The sequence below is a fragment of the Neoarius graeffei genome, chromosome 19 (assembly GCF_027579695.1).
Source record: "Neoarius graeffei isolate fNeoGra1 chromosome 19, fNeoGra1.pri, whole genome shotgun sequence".
NCBI lineage: Eukaryota > Metazoa > Chordata > Actinopteri > Siluriformes > Ariidae > Neoarius > Neoarius graeffei.
The window spans coordinates 58418854-58433967 of NC_083587.1; the positions used below are offsets into that span (position 1 = coordinate 58418854).

General features: G+C 41.0%; 1 protein-coding gene across 8 annotated transcripts in view; it reads left to right on the forward strand.

The window, feature by feature from the left end:
• Window positions 1–15114, forward strand: part of satb1b (SATB homeobox 1b) — an 88317-nt gene that overhangs the window by 47123 nt on the left and 26080 nt on the right. For 6 of the 8 annotated variants that reach the window (XM_060900356.1, XM_060900359.1, XM_060900355.1 and 3 more), the window contains 4 exons: window positions 2211–2423; window positions 3739–3804; window positions 6577–6648; window positions 9903–10079. In XM_060900356.1, coding sequence (XP_060756339.1) covers window positions 2211–2423; window positions 3739–3804; window positions 6577–6648; window positions 9903–10079 — 528 coding nt within the window. The remainder of the gene's footprint in view (window positions 1–2210; window positions 2424–3738; window positions 3805–6576; window positions 6649–9902; window positions 10080–15114) is intronic. The other 2 variants (XM_060900357.1, XM_060900362.1) reach the window with 1 other exon arrangement.

Sequence of the window (15114 nt, forward strand, 5' to 3'; positions counted from 1 at the left end):
ACACTCACATTCACACCTACGGTCAATTTAGAGTCACCAGTTAACCTAACCTGCATGTCTTTGGACTGTGGGGGAAACCGGAGCACCCAGAGGAAACCCACGCGGACACGGGGAGAACATGCAAACTCCGCACAGAAAGGCCCTCGCCGGCCCCGGGGCTCGAACCCGGACCTTCTTGCTGTGAGGCGACAGCGCTAACCACTACACCACCGTGCCACCTTTATAGCTTCTCTAAAGAGCTAAACTGTTTTCAGCTGTGCTAACATGATTGTACAAGGGTTTTCTAATCGTCCATTAGCCTTCTGAGGCAATGAGCAAACACATTGTACCATTAGAACACTGGAGTGAGAGTTGCTGGAAATGGGCCTCTATACACCTATGGAGATATTGCACCGAAAACCAGACATTTGCAGCTAGAATAGTCATTTACCACATTAGCAATGCATAGAGTGTATTTCTGATTAGTTTAAAGTGATCTTCATCGAAAAGAACAGTGCTTTTCTTTCAAAAATAAGGAATTTTCAAAGTGACCCCAAACTTTTGAACGGTAGTGTATCAAGAGCATTAATTCCAGGTTTCTGTTAAAGACCGTGAGATTGTTTTGTTGACAGTCAGAACGCTGAATCATTCCCTACCAGCAAAGTGCCATACATCAGCTATGACATGTTTGCCTGATGCGTGTCACTACAAGTAGGCCACATTATGCTAATCACTTTTCTCTGGGAAGAAACGATGGAATGCTCTCGGAGAAGGAAGCTCCATGCTGGTTGTTGTGGGAATAAACAGACAAGGCTAGACTGTTGTCACGGAGAACATGATGGAATGAGAGAGAGAGAGAGAGATTTGCAAGCCAGGGCCTGGAGGATTTGTATTAACTCATTATCCCATCGCTCTGAGGTTGAGGAATGATATATGGCTGGATATACTCTCATATCTATTGTCTTTATAGGAAATAATGACATACACGGATTCTTTAATGATGGATTAGCAAAGACATGTTTTGTGTTGCTTGCTTGTGCATGTTGCTTGACTAATTCGACCAAACTATGTGCTGAGGAGGAAATTCCAGAGTCGGCTTCAAGAGTCTTTCTGAGATACTGAAAAACTTAGCAAAGTGGTTCAACACAACAATAAACTGGTGGACATGACGTCAACATCGTAGCCCAGTGGACAAGTAGATTTAAGAACCAGAAAAAGAAACATTCGCAAAACAAAAGGGTTCATTTGGTGTGTAGCGGTGTGTAAACGCAAGGTATGTGGAAACACTGACAAAACTTTGCGACAAATTTTCAAATAATATTTTTTGACGCGATAGTGCTTCCCGTCCCTGAACGTTCCACCAATAGAGCGCTGACTGTGGTGCTTGGACCCCTAATTACTGCATAAGAATGTCGGTTCTTAAGAATGTGGGTTCCACCAAAGAAATTAAAAAAAAAAAAAAAAATCACAGACCCACTGAATATGTTTCACAGACCCCACTTTGAGAACCATTGGTTAATTTTAAAGCGTTTAGCTAGCACCTAGCTAATTAGCTTGCTGTACATTTTTACCTGCCACTTTTTAGTCAATAATGTTCCTAGGCAACCAAAACATGAGACTTGGAAGCACTCTGGAGCAGTTAGTTTCCTAAAATATTACACTTATGATATGTCCATCTCGAACCTGGCTCTCCACAACTGCCTGGGAAGCCCACACCCAGTCACTGATCTCCCCACCCCCCTCCCACCACCACCACCTCACCCGGCATCTGCAATGGAGATAATATCAATGGAGAAAGATGTTCCGCATAGCTCAGGGAAGGTTCATTACAGCTCCATGTGGCTTTGAAGTCGTGCGAAAGCGATAAGAATCTACTGGAAAGCGTGGAGCGTGAACATTGATTCATGTTTTTTTCACGCAAATTGGCACCCTGTGCTATTATTCTATACTATTTCTTGACGTGCCTTTTTCCTTTCCTTGTAATATTTATCGTACACTCTATGGCAGCTGGTTAATTCTGAGTGCTTGTGGCGTGTCACGGCGTCTGTAGAGTCTGTCATGGCTCCACAAAGCGTTGAGATGTAAAGAAGCACAGCACAATCGTGCATTTGTATTGAATTATGGAATTGTTGCAACCGATTGATTGTGTGTGTACTGCACGTGCTGGTATATTTCACCCAAGCCCCCCGGATACTTTCTCCGAGTTGATTTTCTGTCACCGTTTCACTCAGGGATTATTATCGGAGATCCTGAGAAAAGAGGAAGACCCCAAAACGGCGTCTCAGTCCCTGCTGGTGAACCTGAGGGCCATGCAGAACTTCCTGCAGCTGCCCGAGGCCGAGAGAGACCGTATTTATCAGGAGGAGAGGGAGAGGAGTTTAACAGCGGCATCCTCAATGGGCCCCGCGCCGCTTATTAGCACTCCTCCGACACGCCCTGTCCAGGTAATCGTCTGATTCATACACTAATAATATGTTGATTATTAGTAGCACATAGATAGCACACTCATTAACCTTGTATGGTATATTTTCGATTCTGTGTACTGTTGGAGATTTCAGGAAAAAAGTCGAATTGATTTTCTCCTTATGCAAATCATAAACGGCAGCCGGATGTATGGATAGAAACATCCATATACACAGGTGTAGCTGTGTTTTAGGACCCAAACATGAACAGTCACTAAGTTTCAATAGCCGACTGATGTTAAGTTAAAAGACTAGCCTGTTTGCTAGCTAACATAAATAAAACGTAAACAATTTTTTGCACTATTTTCCAATTTCTTATATGCTTGCAAGCCTCATTGTAGGCAGACATTTACTAAACATGTATTTATATTTTAGTGAAGCTGTGTGTAATGGTTTCCACCAAATCCGAACTAAAAATCCCACCAAATTTGCAATCATATTTTTTTTCTTCGTACTCACACGCATATATCGATGAACGCCAACCAAGCACGTTCACAACATAGCCGATTTGATGCCCTAAAGATTTGATGCTCTCAGAATCCCATGAAATGATAACTAAATGGTGAAAAAGCACCTAAGCATGACATGCGCTAAATCTTCAACTAATTCAGCTCAGCTACTGCAGCGCTTCAGCTAACACGAACGGACACATAAAGTAATCGTCCTCGTATATGGGTGGGGCGTCATTACTTTTGTCTTAATCGTATGGGCAGGCGGCTGCAGGCAACTTAAGTGAATTTGTTTTGGATAGCTTCCCTTCAAGTCGTTAACATGAAACGAAATTTTCATCGAACTTAACAGCGTCGTCTGCGTATAAAACCGCAGTAAATTGCGCCAGTTCTACGATTCGTAGATGATCATTCAAGGGTCTTGTTAGTGAGAAACAGGAAACCTTGTCGTATGCAAACATTTTTCCGAACGAGTTGAAATGTTCTGTGAACACGAGCGTTTCTTAGGTAAATAATCCCGTGAACTGTTTGTCCGTAATAAAGTTGAAATATAGCCCTAGCTAGCGCATGGCACCATGAAAATATGTCGTGCAGTTCAGCGTCAAATTTGAAACAGTTATGCACGCTGAGTGTCCTACAGTTAGCGAGAAACATGTGATAATGTTTTCCCTACGTACTGCATACTTCAGGTGCACCGTAGTGGACACAAAGCCAGGCTTTTTATTCGGGATGAAGCCCCGTCTCCTGCTCACGCACACTGAGATCTGCATAGTAGCAAAGCCTGTAACGCCATTGGTGTTCGCTCAAGTGTGTATGTGTTTGTGTGTGAATGTGTGTGCTCAAACCAGAGTGTAGGAGTGAACCAGATGCTGCTTTCCAGTTCAGATCCCAGAATCAGCTGCTACTCCGACTCGGTTAGTTCAGCCGTTACTCTTGTTTATTTGGTTCATCAGGCATGCGAGGTTCTGCGCAGCCTATTAGACTTTTAGACATTCTGCTACATTTATGAGTCATGTTGGTATTTTAGGTATGTACGAGTTTCAACTGTGATTGCATATAAGGAAATCTTATGTTTAATCATTCAAAAAAGAAAAAAGAAACTGAATATCATTATATATATATATATATATATATATATATATATATATATATACAGTATATATACACACACGCAGTACTGTGCAAAAGTGTTAGGCACCCTATTTTTTTTTTCACACAAACTTTGTTATATATTTCTATTTTATGACTTCTACATTATCAAGTCAGGACAAGAACATTTTAGAGTTCCAAATGTTCATTTTTTTTTTTTATAGCACTAAATTAAATAAAAGGCAACTAGTAGGCATATCAGCTGAAAATTCAAATTCAGTCCAAATTGCTTGAAACTGCTCTCATCGAATTCAGAATTGAATGCAGAACAACATACTTTTCATCTCATCTCATTCTCTCTAGCCGCTTTATCCTTCTTCAGGGTCGCAGGCAAGCTGGAGCCTATCCCAGCTGACTACGGGCGAAAGGCGGGGTACACCCTGGACAAGTCGCCAGGTCATCACAGGGCTGACACATAGACACAGACAACCATTCACACTCACATTCACACCTACGCTCAATTTAGAGTCACCAGTTAACCTAACCTGCATGTCTTTGGACTGTGGGGGAAACCGGAGCACCCGGAGGAAACCCACGCGGACACGGGGAGAACATGCAAACTCCACACAGAAAGGCCCTCGCCGGACCCGGGGTTCGAACCCAGGACCTTCTTGCTGTGAGGCGACAGCGCTAACCACTACACCACCGTGCCGCCCACAACGTACTTTTTACAGAATTAAAACATGTTGATCCGTTCTTGAGATATGACAAATCAGAGATTGAAAAACAGCTTAATTTTTCGAAAACTGCCGTAATATTCTGTACGAGAGTCACATGGTCCAAATTGGGCCTCATTAACCAAGGAGATCAAAAGTTTTTTCTTAATAACGTTTCTGTTTTTCAAGATATTTACATGGAAATTGGCAGCAAATAGATGGTTGTGTACTGAATACAAAGTAAAAAAATATATATAGTAAAAACAAATTATGCAAATTAGTATTTAATTTGTATTAATTATGCAAATTAGGTTAAACCGTTAAATCGGTGCACTCGATAGAAAAGTAATAAAAGATTATTTCTAATACCCTCTTTGTGCTCTGTAGGCCTTTGTGCTTCTCAAAAGTAGGGCCTACTAGTGTTTATATGAAAGAATGTAAATGATTATTTCGATTAATATTCACAGCTTTCAAGGCGAACCTCGAAAAAACTGTCTGATCCACATCCAATAAACAATTCACATTAACTGAACTGAAATTGACACTCGCGTTTCTGACTTACGGTTTTTTAAAATATCATTCCGACCACTAAGATCTCAACATTTTTCATCAAAAATATATAACTCCAGTTATATTCTAAAATAGTTATTTATTGACAGGAATCAGTTTGATTTGAAAAAATAAGTAGGTAAAGCTATGAAAACTCACTTCAAAGTCTCCCGTGAATCCTAACATCAAAACTAGCGGAGGGAAAATTTTACTGAATCCTTCATCAGAAACAGTGAGAGCGAGAGAACATCCCTATAAATAAAAGTTATCGGATTGATATTGATGAGTAATCCAGTCGGAAACCGATCAGAAGAGAGAGAGAGAGAGACTGACCACTTTCCTGTGACTCAAAAAGAAAAGCACCGTCAGTTTCCCGACGTCCCGTGAGCAGAGTTTTTACTCTGTTTTACCGACTTCAACCTGCCATTACTCCCAAAGTACTGAACAGATCTTAACCAGATACATTTCTCTGGAAAGCAGAGATTATAAGCTTTTTAATCATAATATTCATGATAGAAAATATTCAAGAGTTAAACAATGACAGATTTGGAAACTTAGATGAGCGTCTGCATGGACAATTTTCACAGCACGGCCAGCGAGCGTCTGATACGCCTGCTGCTATTTTTTTAAATCAAAGGGTCATGCCACACCAATTATTGACTTTGTTTCATTTATTATGGCTTACTGATGACCGTTTATAGTATTTTTTTTAATGTTGAAACATTTCATTTCATTATTTTGAAGCATTTTTTTCTACAGCATTTCTTTACGTGTGCCGAAGACTTTTGTACAGTACCGTACATGCGTACGTCTCAGACATATTGCCCGATGTGTGAGCATTTATCTCTCCAGCTGTCAAGGTTCCCTGTGCCAAGAGCGTACCCATGGTAAAGCATACCAACATGACGCAACCTTGTAACATCAGCAGACTACTCTGAGGCCTACGGCAGACTCTCTGACTATTTTATTTTTTTTTTTACAATTGTCATTAAAGTGCTCATGTAGTTTAAGGGAGGATCGGGCAAAGCAAGTTCGTGCAAGTTCTGGCTTGAACAATAACATACGATCGCAAGAAACGGCTCAACCTTGAAGCCACGGCGAAAGTACAGGATGAAAGTCTTCAAACGCGAGCGCATTTATGAGATATGAGTAGTGGCGATAATGTTGAGCAGAGTCCTTGTCCTCTAAAGAGACATTAAGCCGATTAATCAGGAAGGGTGGCTCTTCATTTTACATGTAGAGTGTCGTGAATATTAGATTAGTTTTGATTAAAGTCGCACGGTCCAGAGAAGTTAAATGCATTTAAATGTGTGTGTGTGTGTGTGTGTACAGCCTAGAAGAGAAGAATGTAACAATATCAGACCAGAGGACTGGAACCCCAGGATTCCAGTTGGGATATCTCCTGTGAGTACTCTCTCACTTCACACGTTAAATAAAGACTAGTAGGATTTAAAAAAAAAAGGTACATGGAGTAAATATTAAAACGTGTTTATGGAATAGTTTGGATTTAAAAAAAAAAAAAAAAGGAAATATAAAGAAATTTCACTTCCTGAGGCTATACTCAGGCCGGACAATACTATATCATATCTATGTTTAGTATAAATACAAAGGTGATTATAGGAAATCCCATGCGCTGATTGGTCGAGAAATTCGGACTATTTCTCGATAATCACCTCGAGCGACTCGGCAAAACGGCGGCCAATGAATCGCTTCGTGACCGTAAGTGAGGACAAATTACAAATGATGAAAGAAAATGCTGTTCCTAAAAGCACTTAAGATGCTACGGAGTTTGGTCTAAAACTATTCAAAGGTAAGGTGGGATTGTGATTTATTTTATCCATCTCAAAAAGCATTTTATGTGACCCGGCGTAGATAAGTGACAAGTCTGCAAGCGCCGTTATTACATTTGCATGTCGCTTTTTAAGCTTGAAATTATTATTTTTTTAGGCCTGTCATGCAATTAAAAAGAATTAATCTAAGTAATTACATACTCTGTGATTAATTAATCTAAATTGATCATATACATCAATTTTTGCTGTGAAAGTACAGGCTGTTTCAAAAAACGTTGATATTATTTGAGATGTAAATATCCCAGAAACTACGTAGTCTAGGCAAATGAAACCGAACAGGCTTAATGTTGAGCAATATAAGATTTATTCCTCAAAATTTGAATGAGAAATTCAAAGGACTGTGGATTCCATGAACGATTTCACAAATTTTCAATATTCGCACCGCCTGAGACACGACACACAGATGGCCTTCCTCTTTGAACTTTTCGTGCCGTGTCCAAATCTGCATTACAGTTGGTGCATTTTTAGAGAATTCTCTCATAAATGCACGCTGCAGTCTTGTTCGAATGTGTTCGAGTGTACGCTAACACACAAACGCCTTTTCTTTTCCGGTGAATGGCATTTCTATACCTAAAAAGATAAAAACAAAAAACATTAAACATAAAATTTTGACCTGTTTCCACACGTTGTTAAAATCTGAGGTCAGTTGAACGAGAATAGGCAAAGTTATTAGATCGTGAAATGATATCAAATTTTTTGAAACACCCCGTATTTAAAAATATTTCAATTCAAATGAATTTTGGCAGATGAGTGTGGCTTGACAAGGCTAGCTGCTAGCGTTAGCATCAATTGGTGTGCTAGCTCGTACCTCTGGGTTTGCTCCGAAATGCTTTGCGTTGAGGTGATATTTCAGACTTGACGAACACCTATGGTACGAAAATTCCTTATTGCAGAATTTGCAGAGAAGAAATCTCCTGTCAACAGTTCCACCTGGACGTTTTTTAAACATAAATGTTCCATTCACTGGACCAAGCAGCGCTTTCTGGTCTGCCTACTTCATTTTACAGTCACTTGTGGCCAGAACGGCACTGGGTCAAAAGGTCACTATGGAATGCGATTAATCAGAGTTAATTTTTAATTTAACGTGTTATTTTTTTCTGTGATTAATGAATCAAAATTAACACGCTATTTTGACAGCTGTAATTTTTTAATATGCTTTTTTTTTAAATAATCACCTGCTTATTTATACTGAAACAATTATACCTCAACTTCGTCTCGATTATTATTCACCGATATTTACTTCACCTTCGGCGAATAATTGTTAAATAGTACGATATCGATATTATGATAAATTGTCACGATACAGCTCACTTTTCAGCGAGTGTTTGTTGATTCATTTATTTTTGTCATTAAAATCATTGTTGTTGTTTTTTAATGTATCACTGCATTTGTTCTTGTTATTCATGAATATCACACTTATCATAAAAATATCTTCAGGTATTTATTTATTTATTATTTTTTTAACTATAAAAGCCCATCCTTTAAAGGTGTGGCTAAAAGCATCCCCCACTTCCTGTACAGAAATACGATTTTTTTTTTTAAATATTGAGTATGCAGATGAAACCGGTCTATAAAATTAATCTAGACCATACTGAAATGTTATCAGTAGTCAATCAAAGCCAGTGGACTTGTTATAATACGAATAAACCTTATTAAACGAAGCTTAAAAAGTTACCAAAAAAAAAAAAAAACAAGTCCACTTGATTTGTGGAAGCATTTGAGTAATCGTAATCAGGGCTTTGAACCGGTTCAAGGAACGAAAACGAAAACCGGGAACTTTTTCTATTTCACATGGAACAGAAACGAAACCAGAAACTTTATTATTTTTTATGTTCCGGAACAGAAACGCTTATTAAAAATAATGGTAACCGGTTAATACCGGTTTTTATTTCGTTCCTCAAAGTTTCCGTAGCCTACAAATAAAAAAGTCATTCTTCTCCTGCGCAAGTTTCTCTGACCCGCTGGGGTTCACTTCCTGTGTGACGTTCGCTGACTGAATGGAGAGCGCGGGAGGGTAGACTACTATCACGTCTCCACATCTTAAATAAGAGGTAAATATTGCAGTCTGTCGTTATTCAAAAATATCAATTTCAAACACGATATCAATATATTTGTCCACGTTAATGAGAGGCTCGCGAACATTAAATGACGTTAACCTCTGTTAGCCTATCAATGCATAGGGCCTGACTAGCCTTTGGTAACACACTAAACGAATTATCTTTCATTTTTGGCACTTTTTCTGTTTGTATAGATGGGAAGACATACTGAGAATCCAAATCGCCAACATTTGAAATAATAATTGTTTTGAATTATTTCTTGTCTTATTTAATGAAGGTTGTAATAGAATTAGCCTACATTTGGCTTAAGCTGGATGAGACAGAGACATAATTTTATAGCCATTTGTTAAACAGCTGACAGGGAACGTAATTAACCGTTCCGGGAACGAAATTTTTTTGTTCTAACCGGTTCGGGAACGTCTATTTAATGGTGGAACCCAAAACCGGAAACGTTAAAATTCCGTTTCTGTTCGGAACGAACCAATAGGAAAAAAATTCTGGTTCAAAGCCCTGATCGTAATTCAGGATTTGCTTGGCAGTTAGCTTGTCTTTTTTTTTTTCCACTGCTAGATTTTTCCTGTTTATTTAGCCGGATTAAAACGACCGGAGCCGCCTTATCGATTAGACTGTTATACTGTTTCAGTCTCTTTTAATAATAACACACATATTACTGACTGTTCTTGATACAATATATGATCCAATTGTTGGAAACATAACTGAAACTCCGCCCCCTCTATGCTGGATTGAGAAGGCGTCTCGGCTCCCTGCCCAGGTGAAGCCCCTGCCGTTGGCGTCCGAATGGAATGGCAAGCAGGAGAGCTCCATCCTCAACATCAGCTCGTCCATCTACGACGAGATCCAGCAGGAGATGAAGAGGGCCAAAGTGTCACAGGCCATGTTCGCCAAGGTCGCCGCGTCCAAGAGCCAGGTACGGACCAGTCGAGCCGCTTGTCGAACAACTTCACCACTGAACTGATTAACAAAATAATCACCATTCATTTGATATTTTATCAAAGTAGTAAACCCATGTAGTAGCCTTGCTTCATTGAACATGACGTGGGTGTTAGCACTAGCAAGGATGCTATTGTATGACTTTAGTTTAGGTTTAGTTCAAGGATCTCAGGAATTCTGACAAGATTTGTGTATTGTCTGGTCGTACGGCTAGCATGAATGCGAGCCTAGTGGTTAGTGTGTCCACCTCTCGATCGGGAGATCGCGAGGTCTACTCGAGGTCAGGTCATACCAAAGACCATCATAAAAATGGTACCTACTGCCATCTGGCAACGCACGCCGCAATACAGATGCGAGTAGGGAAGTCAGACTCTCGCGGTTACCAGAGGACCCGCCCACCACTGTAACCCTAGCTGTATAGGCGAGAGGCGAGGGCTGTAGACATGGAGATCGGTGCCGCCCAATGCGCCTTAAGGGTCTGGTTAGTACTGGGATGGGAGACTGCCTGGGAAGACCGGGTCCTGGCACGGCAAGGACTTTGATTGTAACCCTGAATGATTAATAAAAACAAATACGCTTAATTAAGACCTCGTAGTATTGCATAAGTCGAATAAAAGAAATCCAAAACCAAAGCAAGTCTGGAAAAGTTCAGAATTAGTCATAGACAGATAGCTGCTGTCATACCAGCTGCCAATCTCAAAGCTTTGGCTTTTTTTTTAAGAAAAAAGAGCAACGTTTTGGTTGATTCGAAGTTTAAATCCAAATCAAAACGCTTCACCCGTCCCCGAGACGTGACTTCTGAGAGGCCGAACTCAAAACGTCTCACTTCCACGGACAAAACGTCAACATGGGCTTGCGACTACAAAGAGACGAAGGAGCGCCTCCTTAGAAAGTGAGATAAAAGAAAAGAAAGCAACGGCGTTCACCCCAAAACACAGGCTGGTAATTTATGGCCATAATGACACAGGCTTTAATGTGGCCTGAGCAATAGCGGTGATGTTTCAATGTTAAACAAACGTGTTTATATTGTCCCGTCTGTCTTAAGCCCACGCCATTATCTCAACCAGAGAACAAGCTCGAGCTGAATACAGGCTTGTGTGCACCAAATTACCACCTGATTCTCTCTATTAAAACTAATTAAAGAAACGGCAGCCGAGCCCCGTTATTAAAGGTTCGGGATATCTGCGTGTACAGTCGAAGATTTTGCAGGATTGCGTTTGATGGCGAAAAGGGGAAAAATGAGTGAAAAGCCCTTTTTATCTTTTTTTTTTGCTGATTGCGCTGATCATAGTGCCAGATACCTTTCTTTTACCAAATTACAGTTTGATGCACAAACCACTGTTTTTGTTCACGAGAGTTCAAAGCAGAGAAATGAAGGGAGGGGCGGCACAGAAAAAGAAACCCAGCGGACCTGTGTGTGTTCATTCCTGAGAACATTTCCTTTGGAATTATGGGAGAAAAAAAAAAAGAGTATGGCTCTTCGGGTGTTGCCTGTGATAGTCGTTCCTATATATATATATAATTCCTTTTGTAAATAAAAAAAAATAGGAGTCATGTAAAAGGAATAAAATACTTCAGGACATGCTGTTATGTGAACGTAATCAGCTTCAGGGTGGTAACTCTGCTCCCGCACACCGTACTGTCATTAATGAGTTTCCTAGAACTGCATGAGAGAGTTTGTGGAGAAAGCGGTTAGTGGAAATGAATGAATAGATCTATAAAAGAGAGAGAGAGAGAGAATGACAGAGCTGTGCTGCTATACTATACTGTATGCACACTGTGTGTGTGTGTGCATTGTATATATGTATATATATATATATATATATATATATATATATATATATATATACACACACACACACACACACACATATATATATATGTGTGTGTGTCTGTGTGTATGTGGATTGTGCATATATGTATAAGTGTATATATATATATATATATATATATATATATATATATATATATATATATATATATATATGTGTGTGTGTGTGTGTTTGCTCCTCTCCCCCTTCCGCATGCGCCTGCGCTCCCCATTCATGGCTGGTGTGAATGTGAATTAAGCGGCAGATAAGAACTGTGCTAATTACGCAGCTGAAAAAGGGGCCGGGGAGAGCACTTATCTCCGGCTCCATCTCGTAATGTGCGCTCCCTGGGCAGCTGGTCCCCCCCCCCCCCCCCCTTCCTACTTCCCTCCATCCTGCTTTCCTCCCATCCCTCCATCCCTTGCTTCCTCTCTCTCTCTCTCTCTCTCTCTCTCTCTCTCTCCAGCATCAGGCTCATGGGCTAAACGTCCAGCCAGTGGGAACTATCTTTGGTGGAACTGATGGCGGTCAGAGCGGCGTGTGTTTGTAAATGTGTGTAGACTGGGGGGATGGGAGGCTTCTTTATTTCCTGTTCCTTCTTTATTGCCGAAAGGCCTGTAGGGTCTCTGAGTAGCTCAGGATGGACTAAGAGGCCGCCTAGTCTCACATACACACTCGCAGATACACCTGTATTCTGTTACGGTATAAAGCCAAGAGACGTTTTACTGTCTATGGTTTACATGATATAAACACATAGTGTAGCGCTATTGGGAATGTTCACCCTGTCTGTCGAACTCGATCTAAATAATTATTGAAATAATTCCATAAAAAACCAAACCAAAACAAAAAAACGTGTGCACATTTTTGTACGTGTGCACTTTTGTGTACCAGTGTCTATACGTATGGATAATATTGTATATATAATCATGCCAAATGTGTTTGTGTTTGTGTGGGTGTGTGTGTTGGGGGATGGGTATTGAACATGTGCCATGTTGTCCCTCTTGTTGGGCTCGGCTCCACGCAGCCCCTCTGTTCGGCGCCACTTCACGCTCCCAGTTTCCCGCTGCACATTTAGCTCAATTCTCTTACAGATTAGCGCACGGCTAACTTTGCTGTCAGGATGTTGAGTGCACTGATGTGTGTGCTTCAAGCAGGTGTGTGTGTGTGTGTGTGTGTGTGTGTGTGTGTGTGTGTGTGTGTGTATGGGGATGGAGTGAACGTAATAAACATACCAATTGGCTAACCAATTTCAAAAACAGCGACAAACAATAACTACTTGGCTTCAAATCCCACTATCATGACTCGTGATACCGTTATTTTTTCCATTATACCATGAATTCTGGAATCTGATTGGTCAGAAGGTGTTGATTGACCAGTGGTTCCAGCTGTAAGGTTGATATTAATTAGTGCTGTCATTTCTACAATGTTATCGTTTCTATAGTTGCATGGTGGATGCATCGTTGATCCGGTGATGATTTTTATTTTTCGTATAAATGTTTATTTCACGTTATTGAAAAGAGTCTCCAGTGTCAGAGGTTTGTAACAGTCAGAGCGTTTTCCAGCAAGTCTGCAGAAAACTTGTCTTCTTAACTTTAAGAGAGGGGAAAAAATAGAGGCTACAAAGTGAGGCTACAACTGTTAGAGCTGGAACTTGTCTTACGGTTGCTCCACAACATTACATGTAGCTACAGTATAAAGGGATAAAAAGTGACGTGTTGTTCTTTAACGCAGAAAAGATTGGAATCATTGGCAAATCATTGTGGTTTATTTCAGAGGAATAAAACACTGAAAGGAAAAGATTATTTGCTGACAACACCACGCTCCAAATCGTTTTATTCCTTGCATATTTCCTGCCTTGAGTGAGAATAAGAGCACTCTTTGTTCTTGGATGACGAGAATCTTCAGATCCCTGTCCCATTCCCTCAGAATGACCCTTCTCTCGCTTTCTGTTCCTCTCCTGGAAGAGGCAGTGGTAATTAGCAGTGCTCTAATGAGACAGAATGTCAGGGATATGGTACGTTGCTGCAGTACAGGGGGGCAGGTGTGGTGCTCGTGTGTGTGTGTGTGTGTGTGTGTCTGTGTGTTGGGGTGGTAGTGAAGGATGTGCCATCTGTCACCAAGGGCCTGGTTCACCACTCTCTAGAGGAGCAGCACTCAAGGCTGGAAAGAAAAATGGAGGATGTGTGAAAGTGTCAGACGTACCTGAGTGAGATCTCGGTTCTGGTTCAAAATGGTTCTATATTGTGTGGGTTGAAATCCAATCCTTTGGATGGTGTCTTCTCTTTTTGGATGCCCTGGCATCTTCGTGTCCTGGCCGTTTGGCATTATGTTACGTTAATGGCATTCAGTACTGCGAGCTGGCCTAGTGGTTAGTGTGTCTGCCTCGAGATCGTGAGTTCTACTTGCGGTTGGGTCATACCAAAGACCATCATAAAAATGGTACCTACTGCCATCTGGCAAAGCACGCTGCAATACAGATGCGAGTAGGGAGTCAAACTCTTGTGGTTACCAGAGGACCAGCCCCCCACTGTAACCCTAGCTGTATAGGAGGCGAGAGGCCGAGGGCTGTAGAAATGGAGATCGGTGCCACCCAATGCGCCTTAACTGACTGGTTAGTACTAGGACAGGAGACTGCCTGGGAAGGCCAGGTCCTGGCACAAAAGGGACTTTAAACTCTTTAGAATAGCATTCAGCAGACACTTTTATCCAGAGGTGCTTTGCTCAAGGGGACTAAAGCCATTCTTGCTGGTCCAGGGAATCAAACCAATGACCTTTTGGTCCCAAAGCTGCTTCTCTAGCTATTAGGCCATGGCTTCACCCATTTGATGGGGGTTATGGTTGTGCTTCTTGACTAAGTGTTGTGAAATGCTGTTTCTCCATCTTACTGGATTCACTCCATCCTATCTGTCCATACCAGAGACTCTCAAAAGGTCACCACATCATCTTGTTTTCTACTCATCTCCCATTGCTACTTGATCACGTCCAACCTGTATTCTTTGTCAAAAAAAGTCAAAGTCCTTCCCGTGCCAGGACCTGGTCTTCCCAGGCAGTCTCCCGTCCCAGTACTAACCAGGGGGTGGGTTTCCCAAAAGCCTCTTAAGGCTAAGAGCATCTTAACTAGGAGAGAGAATGTTCATTATGATGATCGCTCTACCATTTAACAATGATTTTTGTGCTATGATGCTTTTGGGAAACCCACCC